We start from the raw sequence: 18248 nt of genomic DNA on the forward strand, positions 1-18248 counted from the left end.
CCAGTTTGCTATGATTGATCGCATGCCAGATCATTATAAGCTCATAATGTTTACTTAGTCACACGTTAGCAGCTGATTTGTTTACTTGTTGCCCACTTGGATCATGCCATGAACCATGAGCACTTAAGTGTTCATATCCACGTTGTCCCAAAGCTCAATCTCAATCCCTATCGAAGTTCGCTGTCAGATATTATATGCCCCATGCCACATGCATGAGTCACGAGTCACGCTTGAGAAAGGTATAACTAAAAAACGTAGACGACGACGTAAGAGAAAAGGCCCAAAATGACTAAGTGCATATTCATGGCTGCCTTTTTTTTCTTTCTTTCGTTTGCTTTGCTGCTGTAAATGGGCCGCCGAAGAATCAAAATAAAAACTCGGAGCGTGACTTGGGTTCCGCTCGCTTTGTCGCTGTTGTTGCTGTCGCCAGTTGTTTGGCTTAATTTGCGGCATAGCGCTGACATTGCCGAAATATATACAATTTGCATAAGTTTGTGCTTTCTTCACACTCCCAAAATAGTCTGTCACTTGGCATTTATTTGTTGGAACATAGCTGAAGTGTCGGAGCATGCTTTTAGTGACTTACTAGCTAAACAATCTTAACAGCTTATTAAGCTTGGTCAGTGATTAGCTGTAGCATATGGAATAGGTGTGTATATAGGTTGAGGTATATTCATGTGAGAATATTCATGAGAGGTACAGTTGAAGCTTCCCGATTGTCAAGACATCATAAATGGTTATCTTCCTGTTAATAGTGAAAAAGTAAAACTTTAGTGAAACATTGCAGTTGAGAGATTTACAATAACTTACATTACTTTCAACCGGAAACCATGACAGCTACCTAGCTTTGAGTGTTGAGAAGTCCAACCTCCATTCAGATAGCATCATCTTGATTTAATTGATTTCCATTTCAAAAGACCAAGAATAGTAATTTCCGCAGACTTTCTGACCCATCATCTAATTTTATCCTGGTGAAATTGGCGACAAAGTAATCCAGAAGCCAAGCCAACAAGAGCAAATCTGTTCATTTTTTAATATATTTCAATGTATCTTCACTATTGCCACATAAGTAGCATTATATTTGTCTAAAAATAAAAGTCAGATTTGTTAATAATAATCGTTAAAATTCGAAAAGTCAATTCCAAAATTTAGCTACCGCTGAAATATTCGCCAATTGTCTTTTTGTATGTTGTTTGAATATTTTTAACGCAAAGCCCATGTAAAAGTTCTTAAATACTTACGTAAACATTTTTTAAACTATAATAGTTCAACAAACAATATTATTCATTTACTTTCCCAAATGTTTGTCAAATTGTTTCTAAACGAAGCTATGTTTTGGAAAAACAGCTGTTGCTTAGTGTGTACCTATTGCCGTAAAATGAATAAAATACTAAAATGTTTACAGCACATTGTGAGTTAACATGGTTTGCTAACATTCTGTTAACTATCTGGCGCTAAATTTGAAAATCTGAATTCGAGCAACTGAAAAAGTTAAAAGAACATTTTTCTTTATGGTTGCAAAAAAAAAACATTGAATTCTTATTTTTTTATAACTTTTAAAGTTTTGTAGTAGTTGATATATTCAAATTACGCTTTGATAAATTATGAATTTTTATTGACTGTTATGGGGCAAATTGTCAACTGTACCACAATAAATTTAGTCATGTAAAGAAGAAAAATTCTAAAATTATAATAATTTGATTAAAGTGTTAAATTTTGTAGAATAATATTATGTGCTCACTTTCAAAATAATCATTTTTGTAAATTATTGACATAAAGCAGAGGTATTTCATTTTGCATAGCACAGAACTGCAACTCGCGTTTACAAAACAAACTTTATTTGGCGGTCAACTTTTGGGCTACAATTACAGCAATCCCACATTCATATGCACATTTATATGTGTTTTAAACATAATGATGTTGTGGCAAGTCGACTTTGTGCGCTTGGCCATAGTGAGGCCAAAATGTTTTGGGTCACCTGATATTTAGCTGAAAGCTGCAAAAGTTACAAATTGTGAATTGAATTATTCATTTTTATGTCCACAAATTTTGGTCAGTAATTACGTTTTATTTTTATTTGCATTCTGTTTGAAATTTTACCTTTTTAATGGCTAGAATTTTAACCACTTTTAAACTGATTTGGGATAGAATAATCTTGTTGTATTTGACATAGAGTGCTTAGAATAATTTAATATAAAGTGCAAGCGTTTGGACTAACATATACAAGTATATTTCTTATATAAAAAGGATTCACTAGTAGAACTATCAAACATTTTTCACATATACACAGAATAATTTGATATTTCATCAATATTTCGTGCAGTGTAAATCTATTTCACAGTGGAACATTGTAATTTCTCCTTCATTTGCCCAACTTTCGCCCAACCGCTAACACTATGTTTGCCGAAAATGTATCTGGCTTTTAATGCAGTGCAATTGGTGGCATGCACGCATGTTGCATGTTGTTGCCATGCTAATTAACAACTCGAGAATAAATTACGAGCGTATGGCTGAAAAATGCGAAAAGGATGCGCGACAGTTTGCGAGTGAGTGCAGAGAGTGGAATGTGGATGGTAGTAGCTTTTAGGCACTCTCTGGCCCAACAAAACAATTAAATGCATGACCATTCCATGTTCGCCGACCACAAGGCGTATACGCAATGCGACGCTGGCAGCATTAAGCATTCGCCCCGTGCGCGTGTCTGCCATTGATGGTGACATGTTGTCAACGTTTTAGAAAATTTGTTATGCAAATTGCTTATTAACTTTATGACTGGTCCCTGTGTCCCCTTCAATTGTCGACATTTTCAAAATGTCAATTAGATGCAGCGCCCATAAACAATAGAAAAGCTCTCGTATATCCAACTGAAAAGCGAAAAACACGGCCATCATTTAAACGTTGCCCCACTCGATGCTGGTGCTAGATTCGCTCGCATTAAATGCACATAAAATTGCCAGGCTTCGATTTTAATTTATGTGACACCAGCTACCTGTCGTACTGTGTCGGCCCCAGGAGGTCCTTCGGGAGCTCTACACGGGCGTTTGGCACCGGCGGCCACTGCTAATGACATTGCCACTATCAGCAATGGCCTTTAGTTTAATTGAAAAATTTCGTTTTGTGTTAGCTAATGGCAGCTCTGTAATTTATGATGCCAGTTCCAGTTGCCGCAGCCTGAACAATTCTTGTTGCTGTTGTTGTTACTGTTGTTGCTACATCGTTGGTCGATTCTATTGAACTTAAATTATTGAAAATTGCACAGACGAGAAAAATGTCGTATGTGCTCTAATTGAAGATGGGGGTTTTAAAGAGAGTAAGGTTTAAATTTCACAGATTTGCTATAGCTATTTCCAATTTTCATTCTTTTTTTCTGAACAGAATAAAACATTCGTGAAGCAAGAAGCCAATTTAACATCGAAATCTTGTTTTAAGATATATTCAACCTTTTTCTTGTTTCATGTTTTTTATCCGTTACCCTTTGTAACTTTGTGCCTCCATGAAAGAGTCATCTCCTATCTTATAAAGTATATATGTATGTATATTCTTAATGTGTCATGTCGGTCTGGTTGTCTCTCCCTCCGTATTAAGACATTGATCTCAGAGACTACAAGACAAAAATATATAATTTTAAAATATCGAATAACAAGAGTAATTATAAAGCTAGAGTATAGGCAATAATAACTTCAGTACTTATCTTTCCTGATCTGTTAGCGATCGAATACAAATTTTAAAAGTTATTTTAGCTGCTTTGCCTGACAATTTGGTATATTTTAACCTCTGTGGTATATGTAGAATGTAGTATCTCATCTGCGGTATAATTTTATTATTTTTGGTGTATTTTCAGAATAATACCGCACTTATTTGCTTTTATTTAAAATTGATAGCAGATAACTCTTACTTGACTATAGTATTTTTACTTGTTTTAGATTGAAATGTTCTCGAGAGAAATCGAGATTTGCAATTTACTTTTCAATCTAAGTTTCTTTTTTTGTTCGGACTTACCATTGTCATATTTGCGCAAACATTTCAATCCAACTTTAATCCTATTGCTCTTAAGCTTCCACCTTAGAATTTGCAGTTCAGCATAATTGGTTTTGCGTTCACACAGAAAGTTTGAATAATTGCAAGTTTGCTGGACAAAGTGCAGCAGCTTTGGTTTTCCCTTTGAGCGAATCATAATACAGCGGAAATATTGCGTATAAACCGTGCGTCGAGGCGAGAATTTGAAGTGCGGAGTTCTGTGTGCAGCGTTCTGTTTGGCGGTTTTTGCAGCATTTTACACGCTTGCATAATTCGCACAACCTTTGTTTTGCTTGACTTTGATGGGTTTGAAGTGGGCATCGCTGTGGGCGTGGCAGCAGTCGCAGCTGCTGCTGCTGCTGTTGTGCGTGCAACAGCAATTGCGATTTCACAGTGAGTGCGTTATTTGATAAGCAAACATTTTAAAGTAGCGTTCTAGCAGCAAACACAATGCGGATGTGCCCAACGGGCCAATCACAAATGCCAATTTGCATTGCACTCTGTCTCGGTCTCTGCCAGCTGCGTTATTTTTTGTGGGCTTACAAAATACGCGCATGTTTTACTTTCATTAAAACGGGCTACGCGACGTATACGCAACGCGCTTCCATGGACACTTCTGGAGCCTTTTGCTAATCGGCTGCACACAAGCTCAAAACTTTGTGTCAGCGTCAGAAGCGAAGCGAAGATAGACGGGAGACGGGGAATGGGGGATGGGGTCATGCCTTTTGCCTAAAACTGTTCGTTGCACCTGCTGCTGCAAAATGGCTTCGAAATTTTCCTGGCATGTTGTCGACATTTTTATGGCTGCCGCCGCTACGAAATTCTCCGCTCCGCTCGCTGCAGACACCGTCAGCCACTTGGCTGCCCAATTAAAAGTTTTAGCACATTTTCACTTGGAATTAATTGTCGGTAAACGTAATTCATGTCCGAGACACGAATGCGAAAAAGGCAGCGGCAGTGCCTTCAAAAAAGCCAAGGCAAGACATGAAACACATTTTTTGCTGTGCTACATCCAAGTACACACATATACATACATATAAGAGTGTGTTGCTGTTGTGCTGCATACTGATGTGTCTTACTGTGAGCAGCAAAAGCAAGGAGCACAAGACCCACTTAGAGTGTTTGCAACATCAAGCAGAGCACATTATTCACTATAAGTAATTATATTAATAACATCATTTGATGCTGCTTAACATTTCATTTCGAGCTCGCAAATAAAAAGCTAAGCAAATGGCGGAGTTGAAACCTTGAGAGAGCGCAAGCTTGCAACTGTTTTCAATGTTCTTGCTTGCCACGAGCATTTCTCTGCTGTGGCAAGTGTCCGTCAGTTGCTTGCTTAAAAGAGATTTTCAGTTACTAAGCGACTATCACTTATCATAAGCTGTGTTGCTGTTTGCGTAGCAGTTAATTACCCATCTTCAATATGCACAAAAGTGCAACTGTTCTTAATCATTGCTCTAGTCCGCAAATTCTGTCTTGTATCTGGTTCAGTCGATTTGCATTTGTTAAATTTATCATAGGATATCGCATCTCTTACCTAATAAATAATAATACATAATCATAATAATAAATAATATCAGAAAACATTATAAAAATCCTTATAAATCCTATAAAAATTGGCTCTCGCTTTTTTCCTCTTCCCGAGTTGGCTTTTTGTTGAGTCTAAAATTTGAAACATAAATGCAAACTCAATCTGTATAATGTATTTATATAAAATCTTAAACTGACCAATTACAAGAGCTGCTACCAATTGCCTTCTCTTATTATAAGCTATCGCTATTCGTCTTACGAATGAGTAACTTTTCTTACTTTTTACTTTTTCTGCAGTTTCTATTGTCTTTAATATTTGTTGAGACCACTTGACTAATCATTGCTCGTCACTTTTGCAACTATTTCCAATCGTTACTCTAGTCTATATCTCGTATCCGGTAGGATAAATCGATTTTTGTTTTATTGAGGAATACAAAATGGGATATTTAAAAGAGTGAAAATGTGAAGCTAAGATGGACTTTTTAAATCAACAAATGAACTTAAGGAAAAATAAAACAATGTAAGGAAAACTAATAATAAATTTTTCCAGAAAGTAAGATTTGAAAAAACCTTTTAGTAGATCAGGTGATTTGCAAGCTATATTCATTCAGTATTCACTTTCAGAAGCTATAGCTTTTTGTCTTGTGAATACGCAACTTTTCTCTTTTAATTATTACTCTTCTAGCAGATTCTTTATTTATTGTGTTTGTCTAATCGCTGTAACTGTTCTCAATCATTGCCTTTGTCTGCAATTTCTATCTTAAATCTGGTAGGATCAATCGATGTTCAGTTACCAGAGTCCTCAGCTATTTCTATTTTTTTAGCGTTTAGCATTTCTTCCTCTGTTATCTTTGTCATTTTTGTAAGGATCATTCGGTGCACTAATTATTCCTCGCTGCATCTGCAATTATTCTCAATCATTAAAGTCTTTGATTCGACTTCGCATCTAAGACCTAAACGCAGTGAAATTACGACTTGTTTGCGCTCATTAGCATATAAGTTGTTCATGCCAAAAAGTGAGCTAGTTACATGGCAATGATTGCGTTTAAAGAACAAGTTGAACTTGCCACAAGTGCACTAGTTGCACTTAATTATCGAGTGCACCAGCAGCAGCAGGCAGCATGTCTGGTAGCAAACTGCAATTAAGCCGCTCGAACAATATAAAACTGCTCATAGAGCGCCGCAAATTATGCAACAACATATTCAAAAGTACAAACAACATACGCCCCCAATGCACACCCCCTGCACCCCTTGCACCACGCTGTGTGTTATTAACAGAAAAAGAGTTGAAATAAATGTATGTAAAAATGGAGCAAACAAAAAATGCGAACATAACGGAACGGAAGCAACAAATGCAGTCGGCAAAAGTGCAAGAAATCTCCCGTTCACTACGCCTTCAAAGCAAAAAAGGGGGCCAGAGAGAGAGAGGGGAAGGAAAAGGGGAGTAGAAGGGTTATCGTAAGATTCTATGACCGTCTGATGTGCGGCACAGCGGTTGTTTGTCTTCTACGGCAGTTCGCTCCTTTAATCTATATGCAAATTACGCAACCCCTTTTTGAAAGAGTGTGTGTGTGTGTGTTAGTGTACGTAGAGACATGCATATGCATAGAACTGCAGCTAGTAGAGGGGGAAGGAGGGGAAGTCATGGGTTTAGCTGGTATCACAAGTTGAGTCGACTCGCTGATAAAGCCAAACTTAGTTGTGTGTGTGCGGTTGTGGTTGTAGCTGTGACTGCGGTTGCGGTTGTCGTTGCGGTGACCCTCGGCCAGTCTGCCACACACTCACACACAAAATTGACTATCGCTTTGCGCAAAATTTGAATAGCTTCGCCTAAAACAAGTTGTGCATTATTAATAACTTGATGAATACAACAACAGCCTTTTATTAAGTGAGAGAAGAGTGGGAGTAACCCTTGCTTAGTGATTGTAAATTATATTGACGATAGTCAATTTTTAATTATGCTGTTATTATTGACAACAATTTGTGGTTATTAATTATTTACACTTGTTTTAGAGAATCTTTTCGTAAGGTGAAACTGATGATGGCTTTTTATTCTCCTTCTCAAAAGTCGTCCTCCTCCACTTATATGTAAAGAATATAGATCTTATAATTTCTGATTCAATTTAATTTCCTTGCAACTTCGTTTCGTTCATAGAGAAAAATATAAATTCTTTTTTTTTTATAAAAATATACTCCTATGATGGGTACAAGGCAACTTTGTTTAAAATCCTAAAATTAAATGCTTACACTAATAATAAATTACGGTGTTTTAGCCGACGAGGACGTCGAGAGTCATGAGGGTTTCACGGCGCTGTGTTTTGCCTGTCTGCGAAGATCACAATGGTCGAACTGCTCTGGATCTGGCTGCGTATCAAGGTACAGCTAGTCTGGTGCTGTATCTGCTAGAGAAGGGCGTCAATCTGAAGCACATTGATGTGCACAACCAGTCTGCTGCAAGAGAAAACTCAATGTAAGGGACATTCACTTTTCATCAATCTATCGATCAATCCAATCATCTATTTGGTTATTTACAGAAACTCGACGCCTCCACGCAAGCTATTCTGCGGGTACCGCTCAGCTATGATGGTAACTATGCTCGAGCCAAGGCGCATGTGGAACTCGGTGCACTGAAAGAAGAGCTACTCGATCCCAACGATTCCATGCAAAATTCTGCGTAAAGCGGTAGTCCATTGCGAGATCGTTGAAGTCCTTAAGCGCATTACCATCGAAGATCAAAATGCTTCTGACAATTTAACCAATGATGAAGCGGAAGCAGCAGCGAGTGTATGTGCTGTCTACGAATCTCAGTTAGAGATCACCGATATGTAAATGTCCTCAACGTTATTGTTATTATACGTCCTATCGCGATCGAATCACGTGTTATTAGATTTTAGTTGTTAACTACTTTCATATATTTTTTGTGTTTGAATGTTTTAATTTTACAAATGTATTTGTACTATTTATTTTAATTTTTACATTTACATTTACATTTACAAACTACTTCTATTCAACTTCACTCACTTTGGTTTATCTCGAATAAATAAATAATGGCAAATTGTAAAAGTATTTAAGTTCAAATTATTGTGGGCAACAGCTTGAAATATTATAAATCAATTATAAACTGTATAGTGTAACACTTTTTCCTGTTGTCTTATATGGTATTTTATATAATATGATTATTTAAAGCATACACACACACACACCAAGTTTGTATCATATTTTCGCTAATGTACAAAATTACTATAGCTATAACTTGGCCGGATCTTGACGAATTTCAAAAGGACATGTATTTTTGTCAGCACCTATACCAACACTATCGGTTGGCATTCAAGGATTTTCAAAACTAAACCAAAAAAATTACTGAAAAATTTTACAAGGGGGTGGCATGCAAAAATTGGCAAAAAATCCAATTTTCTGCTGTAACTTCGCCATTTAAAGGACGATTTGGATGTCCTTTTCCAAATCAATAGATATTAACACAAGAATGCAGAATATATAAAAATATCCTTGAAAGTCCTTCAAACGGCCGAGATATAACAAGTTTTTTGTATATAGAAAACGAGTTATATCTCTGGAGTCCTTTGCAGGATCAAGCTAAAATTAGTGTTGAACAATATAATTTTAATAGGGCTACCAACTGGGAAAAGCACATTCAAATCGTCCTGTTACTTTCTGAGATAACCAGGATTTTATGATTTTCACAATTTTCTTAAGCTCAAAAGCCAAAATTTTACAAGTGTTGGATTCTTATATGACCCCATAATTTTTTGATGTCAATTAATAGATTTCGTTCATACGAATCGAATGCAACAAGTCCTGTCAAAATGCACAAGGATATGGCCGAGATAGGATAATTTTTTTATTTATAAACAATGTGCAGCAACAAAATTTTTTGTAGCATACTTTGAGGGTGCGATAAATCCAAATGTCATTATGACACCAACCCATAGATGGCGCTACTAAGCAACTTAGATTGGTAATCTTGGTTGAATTTATAGATATCTTAGTTTTTTTATGTTAATTGATAGATTTCGTTCTAATGAATTGAATGCAACAAGTACTATTAAAATGCGCAAGGATATGGCCCAGATAGGATATTTGTAATTTGTAAGCAATTACATGTGCAGCATCACAAATTTTTGTAGCATACTTTGAGGGTTCGAAAAATCTAATCATCATTGTAACACCAAACCATAGATGGCGCTACCAAGCAACTCAGTTTAGTAATCTTGATTGGATTCTTATCATTTCTACATAGATTTTCGATTTATGTGCATATTATAAAGCTATCAATTCTGTTTAGTATAATAAATTTTATTTTTTTTATATATATTTTATTGAGAACAACTTAAATTATATCTTTATGATTGCTACAATATATTTTTAGTTTAAAAACCCTTATTTAACTCATTTATCTTTCTCCAAATTTATAAAATAGTTTACTCCTAACTGAATATTGTTCAGCATTCATTTCTGCTTAGTGTGCTATATTCTTTGTATTTGTCTTGCAACTTTGCTCAACAAATAAAATCCAAACAAAATGTATTCCCCATTTTGTGTGCTTCACTTTTAAGTTGTGTGCAACTCTAATTGTTTGTTTCCATTTGATTGCTTCACATTGCCAATTTGCCGTGAGACATGAGCATGAAGCTCAGTACTCACAAGTGCTTCACACAGCACTGCTGCACACACATGCCACACACACTCGCATACAGCTGCCACACAAGTCAACTAATTATGTCAATTGCAAAGCTCGGCCTGACACTTGCCAGCAATTGCCGCACTTAAAGTTTCGCACCATGCTGCAGGGAGGAAGGAAGGGAGATGGAGGGACAGCACTTCGCATAGTTCACTGCATGCCAAAGAGCAGCAAAAAAGCAGCTGCAGTAGCATCAGCAGCAACAACAGCAACGACTCTGAAGTGGTCCAAGGAGAGTGTCGTCAGTCCTGTCACCAGTTGCCTGTTTGTTGCCCGTTGCCAGTTAATGATAATGAGAAGCCCTGTCGGCAATGTTTGACGAGCTGCAACAACGAAAACAGACGCAAAAGACTGTGACACATAAGTGTTGCATATGCAACAGCGAGCGGTAGAGAGAGGGGAGAGGAAGAAAGGGAGGAGAGAGCAATGTGTGTGAAGGCCGCCGCGCGAATTGTGTATGAAATGCAAATACACATTCAATTAGGAAATAACTTTGACGTTGATGTTTGACAATACCGCTGACAGTTGACACACACACTGACACACCTCAGTCATACACACAAACACTCTGACACACCTCACTCTCTCACACATATAGCAAACACATACAGGCAGATATAGTAGGTCAGGGCCAGCCTAAAAGCAGGCTACAAATTGCAACTGTTACTGCAGCTAGTCAGGCCTTAAATAGCCAACCAAAGCAACCACATAGCGTGGCCATTTAGTGACCCAAACAATAGGCACACTCACACTATCACACTCGCACACACATTCATACCTACGTACACTCATATAATAGAAGTACGGGCACACTTGGAAATCTTTTGGACAGCCACGTGCAGAAGACAAACAAGCGCACGACTCGAAAATCAAATCACGTAGGACTCGTTATTTATTCAAGTCAATGGAACTGACATTGCCTCACACACAGCCTAAGCTACTACATATTTGGCCTCAATGTGCACTTGGCTAAATGGCCAACGTAGTAGTGGCCGCAAAAACTTGGAATATGAGCAACAGCAACAGCAGAAGTAGAAGCTAAGAAAAAGAAAAAGGCGAAAGGCAAGCAGCAGCGAGTACAACTACAGTCAAATAACAATAACAATTCAATCAAATTGAGCGCGTGTTCTTCTATGGAAATCAACAAATAATAGCAGATCTAGAGATGAGAAGAAGAAGGAAGGAGATGGAGCGGGAGCCGCTGACTTCAAAACATTACAAAACCTAGTCCCAAATGTTTTGATTTAACAGAGCCCTAAAAGCTCCACGAAGTTTACAGACACCGAACAAAACAGAGAGAGAAACTGTCTAACAAATTTCTCTCTCTCGTTTGGCAACTGCGCATTGCAAGTGTGCCAATTTAACCGTTAGTTATCTTTATCCTTAAAATGTATCTCTATCCGCAAAGGCAACCCCTTCTGCGATGTTTTTAGACCATGTTATGAACAGCAGTTGCAACAGACAAAAAGCTTCAAGTGGGACACATTTGGGAATTAGTATTTTAGATTTATGAATAAGAAACATTGTCCTAACTGACTGTAAAAATATTTTATTGTTAATCTATATTTGAACAATGTCTAAATTTGATATAAATTGTACATCTAAATTTAAAACTTTAATTGACATTTTTCCTATTCAAAATGAAAAAAAAAATCTTTTTAAAATTGAATTATGTTTTGTCCTATTTGGTTCTGTACTATACAAATTTTATTAACAAATTGAAAGCAAGAATAACTTGATAGTTAAAAAGATTAAAGAATAAATTAAAAAGATTTTAACAAACGTTTTGCTATTGACTATAAATAACAAAGTTCATGCCTTCTGAACTAAGAATAATTTGTAAACTATATATGAAAAATATATTTTATTCTACAATATATTGATTTTTTATTTTCTAATATGTATTAGATTAACGAACAAGATTTATACTATTCACCCGGATCTTAGTACAACATTTTATTAAATATTCTATGCATAGTTCAGGCTGTTGTTACAATAATCCTTCCACATTCAAGTGTTCAAGGCCGAGTTGCATAAAATGGATGTTGATAAGTTGCAAAAATGTTGCACACAAAATGCAAAACTTTCTAGTGGCATTTCGATAACCCCCTTCAATATTTGTTGCATCTCTCTGCGTGTGTTTCATATTTTTTGGAATACTCCCATGCATTTTCACAGTCATTTGAACTCGGCGGCACTCGCGAAATGTGCAACATGGTGTAAAGAAATCGCATTAAGCGTTGCAGTTGACTCCGCGGCAAAAAAAAAAATAAAATAAAATAATAGTGCATCAATCTGCGAACAAGAATCGAAAATTGAATATATACGTTTGGTTGCAAGTTCGAGTGGATTGCACTTTTCTGTGTGTGCAACTGTCGAAGTTAGTTTGCAACGCTTTTGATAATGTTGTTATAAATGAAATTGAACTTGAGTGGCCTAAGTGAATGAAGTGAAGGTTGGAACTGAACAATAATCCTATTCTATAAACAAACTTCGATCTAATGCTCGGTTTCTTTTTTAAAAAACTAAACCTAATCATGTAGCTAAAACTTACATTATTAATACATAATATGTCAACCTCTTCTATATACTTTCAACACTTAAGAACTTATTCAAACCTTTTGTAAGCAATTTCAATCCAGCCAATACTCTATGGTAAATTTCAGAACAAAAAATAATGACGAATTCTTGAGACAGTTTTGCCATTAAAAAGATTCAAAACTCACTCAAATTCGAAATGCAAAATTAATACAGACATGTAATCCCAACTTACAACATAAATATTAATATCAGCTTTCCTCCCATTTATGGTAAACTAAATGCAAATCAATCATTACAACAGTTTCAAACAATAAGTATCAATTGGGAAAGAAGTTAGCTTAAACACAAATCTGCATCGAAAACAGATACGTAATGCGAATCCGTTTCTGTAATTGCATCTGTAACTGTTGCTGGTTGCAACTATTGTGTTCGTTGCCTTAACTATGTTTGTTTTGTTGGCATTGACAGGCAAAACGTATTCAAAAAGCAACTTTAGCCGTATTGATGCTCTTATTTGCATTTTTACTGCAAACTCGAAATCGATTTCATATGCTGCCCATGGAAACTTTGGGCGTGCCAAGTTACGTGTAGCTATCTGTATGTTTATATAGAACAGTCAGTCAGCCAGTGAAATGACTGTGATGCGTTTTATTGGCCCAGCATTGTCGTGCTATCGTCCTGGTTTCGTTTGCACAGCTACAGCTAGCCATTGCGCATTGTGGCGTATACGTAATATTTATCTATATACGTATAATATATCTTAATGCGGCTGCTTCAATGTCAACATCGTTGTCAATGTCGTAGCATGATGCAAGCATTTAATTCTGTGTGTTCACTTTCTTGTTTTGTATTGTTGTTGTTGCAATGTTCACTTACGTTTCGTTTCCGTCCGGTCTTGTCAAGCATATCCGCCTGATATGGCGTCTGATTTCCGCTTTGCGCTTCAGCGAGCTGCGAATGACGGCGAAGGAGCTATTGCCGAGATTGACAGCTCGCCTGCCTGTCTGTCTTCCTCCCTATCTCTCTCTCCCCTCTGTTTCTATCTCCTGCCTCTCCTTTGGCTGGCCATCAATCCGTGTGTGTCCTGACTGCGGCATCTTAGCGACCTTCAAAGTGAAAGTTTTCGCTTTCGACTTCGCTGCTTGTCCTCTCCACTTCGCTTGCCCCTGCCACACTGGACTCTGTCACTAACAACTTTTTTCTTGCTGCTGCTTTCGCTGACATTGAAAGCACATTGCGAATTTCTGATTCAGACTCTTAGCGTGTGCAATCGTCCGTGATTAAATCAGTATGTTAGAGTTAAGTGTGCGACTCTCTGTTGCATTCCTAAATGTTTTTTTTGACATTTTAATTCCAAGCTGTTTGTTGTATTTCAATTGCAGTTAGGATTGAGATTTTAATAAGATTGATCATAGCATTAGTTGCAGATTCTATAAGCTTAAGCTGCTTTAGAAATCTTAAAAGATTATTATTTAATGTTAATATATAATTTAAGATTTTAAAGTGTGTAATATATTTATAGTTAGTTCAAAGAGGTGAAAGGGAACGTGGAAAAATTTTTAATTAAACGTGATATGCGTAAAATGTATAGTAATATTGTCAGCAAATTTGTTATTCATAGCCGAAGTTGTATAAAGCTCTCAAAGACGTTTCTTTAGATAAAAAAAGGCAGGCTGACAATATTGTGTCGGTTGTTGGGAAATCAAGATCAAGACTGTCGAAGTAAATTTCATAAAACTACATTCATTGTAGAGGCAACGACTCGTTTATATTATTCTTGATAATAATTTTGTAAAGTGAAAATACAAAATGGTTGAAAAAAAACGACCTGGAATTGTCCTTCGAGAAGCACAAGGATGAGGTAAATAATATCCACTATACAAAAATATAATTATCTATTAATGCTGCATGTTAATCGCGTTTAGTTGAGTTGTTCCAATGTGATGAAAATACCCTATGAAATGCGTTGCAACTTTATAAAGACAACGAAAAGTTGTGACTATTTTTTGGGTGTTACAAATTACCTCAAGTTTGTCGAGTGTAGTAAAAAGGATACCTCGCGTATTGATGAAATATTATCCTGTTGTGGACTGGCCGTTCTTTTCTTCTACTTGGTGCTGTTCGTTGCCATTGTTGCCGATCGATTGTAAGTTGTTAAAGATGTTTCATTTGTTCGTTTATGAGTTTGATCGTTGGATTGCAGTTACAGTCCTGCTCTAAAGGCAACAGCAAAGAAAATGCATATGAGCGAGCATTTGGCTGGTGTAACCTTGCTGGCCGTTGGCAACAGTACCTCTGACTTTATGGGTCAAATGCAGAGCACACATATAGATCAGGTATTCACGTATATGATGGCGAATGCCATACTCGTCACACTCATCTCTGGCGGACTCGTTTGCTATCTGTGGCCCACCCAGTTGCCCAAGTATGAGACTGTACGGACTCTTCTATTCTTCATGCTGGGCGCCGTTTCTGTGGAGTATATGTACACAACTGATTCCAGCATATCGGCGATCGAATGCTCTTGTAAATATGATCTCTTCTTACTAGTGATTTATTTCTTCTTATTTTTTTATTTTTTTTTAGTAGTGATTTATTTTTTTATTTAATAATTTTTAACTAGTAGTTTACTTTTTCTTATTTTGAATTTAACAATTTTATTTGTTGGTATTAAATATTACCATATCGCGACAATTATAGTAATTATGAGCTTAAAGGTTATCAGCGTGTCAAGTACACTAAAAACTAAAGTATATTTTATGTAAGACACTTTTAGTCTATGAAATTCACTTATAAATAGATTTATTTTAATATAATTTTTTATAAGGTGGCCCAAAGTGATTAAAAGAAATTTTTTGTAATTACAAATTTTGTATTTCCAAAAAAAAAATTCGGTTCGCCCGAGCAGGGACTTGAACCCTGGACCCTTGGATTAAAAGTCCAATGCTCTACCGACTGAGCTACCCGGGCATATGTTTTCCCGCTAGAAATAGCGCTAGATGCTATCGCAATAACAAGAATTTAATATTTCGCCAAATCATCAATAATAATTTAAAAAATACCATTTCTTTTGCAGTAATTATCTTTTTATATATTGTTTATTTGATTATCGAAATTATCGAGGGATATATTGAAAAAGTTGCCGACCGCGGCATTGTCATCCTGGAGTCGAGGATGCAATATTCACATGCTCCTCGATCCCCAAGATCGACATCCATTCGTCGCTCCTCCACATCGTTCAGTTCCAAGGAAAAGGAACGCAACACCATCAACACTCAGGCCACACGAATGGTGGACTATCGCGTGGCAAATCCAAAGAACGAACTTCTCCTCGAAGGCTTCGTAGAGACTATACAGCCTATCGAAGAAGAGTATTGGCGCAATTCTGGATATGCCGTACGCGTTGCCCTCCTCATACTTGCTCCCTTGGTGTTCTTTTGCAAGTTGCTGATGCCGATTGTGAATTTGGAGAGCAGACGCCACGGCTGGTCAAAGCTGCTCAACTGCATCCAAATCGTAATCACGCCGCTGTTTGTCACCGGTGTGGGTCAGTTTAGTTTCTCCATCTACATTTTGCAAATCATTTGACTTTCTTTTTTCGTAGTGTCAATGAGATTTTCACTCGTAATGTGCTTTCAACTTTTAATAACCGTTCCGGTTGCTTTGGCTGTATTCAAAAACTCCCGCACGGATTTGCCACCGCCTTATCATTTTGTAAGTGATCTTTGATCCTCGACTCGAATGTGAATGCTCATCTCTAATTATTCCAACAGGGTTTCGTCATCCTTAGCTACGTTGGATCCATTCTGTTGCTCTACATTTGCACTAACGAAATGAATGAAATATTGAATGTGGTTGGATTAGTTTTCGGATTGTCGGCTGAATTCATTGCCTCTACCATCAGTTGTTGGGGCTCCTCGATGTGTACGATTGTCATCAACTGTGTTCTCGCTCAGCATGGCTACGGTGCCATGGCCATTGCCGCCAGTTACGCTGGTCCCTATTTCAGTGAGTACATTAAAAGTACATACATTAAAACTACTAACTTTCAATGCGATCAACTGATTGTCTTAGGTTTTATTATGGCCATGGGTTTCGTACCCGCTTATCGGCATGTTTTGGGCACTTACAGTGGCTCGGCTAACGGCTTTTATCTGGTTGCTTATGTCTTTCTTATTATCTCTCTATCGAGCTCCTTGATTTGGTCACTGCTATTTAATTTCTATGGACGTCGCTCGGTTGGTATCTACAACTTTATAATCTACATGCTGTACATTATTTATTGTGCTCTATGCGAAATGGAACTTATACATTCTTATGCTCTGGACTCTGAAATCAAAATTGTCTAAGGATTAACTGGACTTTTATACAACTTATACAATATACAAAATATTATAAGCGTGCTTAATTGTTGAGTAATAAATTGCAAGATACAACTTTTGTTATTACTCGTACAATATCAGGAATTTTGTTATTATTCTCATTCTGACTTGTTGGCCAACAGCCATTAAATGTCATTGAATTGATTTTTCTTTAGTCGACTTTCTGCCATTGGGAATCTATGGAGCGTAAAGCATAAGCATGGAATTCTTAGAAATTCATATTAAACATATTGATATATTTTTGTATTTGTACTCGAATAAGTCTGTGTGACTTTGCGTTTGCGTGTGTGAATGTCGGCTTACATAGTCTATTAATTTTATTAGTGGCATTAGCAGTCAGCCGTACAAACATTAAAGTTATCTATGATTGTCTGGCCAAAAAAAAACTTATATTTTGTATGCACATTTATTTTATTATAGCAAATTTGAATTGGGCACTCAACTATGCTAGTCGCAACGTTCTGCACATGACAGTAAAGGCTGAAAAAGGGCTCTTTTCAAAATAATGCAAGTGCAACTAAATAAATACATTGTAGACTTCAAAATGCACTGTAAATATGGTAAGTGATTCACGTTTATTTCTTTGTTTAAGAATTAAGTAATTAAAGACGTGAAGCAAAGATTTCACTGCCTTGGATCGTTGTTGGAACCTAAGTACAGCAATGTAACTTTGTTGCTGCTATAATAAGTATCTGCTACAAATATCGCATGCGATTTTTGTGTTATGTTATTTAACAGTGCTTGCTGTAAATGTAAAGTGGCTATTGAAAACTGTCACAGATATAAAGCGAATTTTGTGTTACATTATTTCAATTTTAAAATTTTGTTACTGCCACTAAGCTACTTTTTTAATTTATGACGCTTATGTTCGCATTGTCGATGGACTCAGTGTAATACACTGCAACCGTAATAAGATCCCCAATGGTTCTCCAAAGCCTCAAACTTTTTGCTTAGTGCAAGTAACGTCGAGTCGCACATTTTTTATGATTTATTTGTTGCATAAGTGCACGTTAGTAGCCATCGTTGCCAGCAACTCAGAGACCCACTTCAGGTGAGACTGTGCCCGCCGAGGAGTATGC

At 36.8% G+C, this 18248-nt stretch overlaps 1 protein-coding gene, 2 long non-coding RNA genes and 1 other non-coding gene across 5 annotated transcripts; 1 reads left to right on the plus strand and 3 right to left on the minus strand.

Annotated features, from left to right (window-relative positions):
- Positions 1-330: 330 nt before the first annotated feature.
- LOC132790700 (uncharacterized) lies at positions 331-1382 on the minus strand. Of its 2 annotated transcripts, none has more exons than XR_009632819.1 (3): positions 1157-1226; positions 811-1085; positions 331-745 (listed from the first exon to the last, which is right to left on the minus strand). It is a non-coding gene; the product is annotated as an uncharacterized LOC132790700 (long non-coding RNA). The 2 variants fall into 2 exon arrangements; XR_009632818.1 differs by lacking the exon at positions 1157-1226 and adding an exon at positions 1242-1382 and having other exon boundaries at positions 338-745.
- A 191-nt stretch (positions 1383-1573) lies between these two features.
- LOC132790701 (uncharacterized) lies at positions 1574-2190 on the minus strand. The gene is made up of 3 exons (XR_009632820.1): positions 2065-2190; positions 1742-1996; positions 1574-1681 (listed from the first exon to the last, which is right to left on the minus strand). It is a non-coding gene; the product is annotated as an uncharacterized LOC132790701 (long non-coding RNA).
- Positions 2191-14513: 12323 nt separating this feature from the next.
- LOC132789847 (mitochondrial sodium/calcium exchanger protein-like) lies at positions 14514-17230 on the plus strand. Its single transcript, XM_060798140.1, has 7 exons — positions 14514-14648; positions 14713-14933; positions 14991-15313; positions 15864-16334; positions 16392-16501; positions 16561-16795; positions 16862-17230. Exons 2-7 carry the CDS (start codon positions 14731-14733, stop codon positions 17134-17136), a joined length of 1617 nt encoding a protein of 538 aa, XP_060654123.1. The 5' UTR covers positions 14514-14648; positions 14713-14730; the 3' UTR covers positions 17137-17230.
- Trnak-uuu (transfer RNA lysine (anticodon UUU)) lies at positions 15685-15757 on the minus strand. The gene has a single exon. It is a non-coding gene; the product is annotated as a tRNA-Lys (tRNA).
- Positions 17231-18248: the final 1018 nt, after the last annotated feature.

This window comes from Drosophila nasuta, chromosome 3, assembly GCF_023558535.2.
Source record: "Drosophila nasuta strain 15112-1781.00 chromosome 3, ASM2355853v1, whole genome shotgun sequence".
NCBI lineage: Eukaryota > Metazoa > Arthropoda > Insecta > Diptera > Drosophilidae > Drosophila > Drosophila nasuta.

Coding starts and splice junctions, on each gene's coding strand:
- LOC132789847 (XM_060798140.1), top strand. CDS start 14,731: ATGAAAATACCCTATGAAATGCGTTGCAACTTTATAAAGACAACGAAA. Junction 15,314..15,863: donor ATCGGCGATCGAATGCTCTT/GTAAATATGATC, acceptor TTTCTTTTGCAG/TAATTATCTTTTTATATATT. Junction 16,502..16,560: donor TGCCACCGCCTTATCATTTT/GTAAGTGATCTT, acceptor TTATTCCAACAG/GGTTTCGTCATCCTTAGCTA.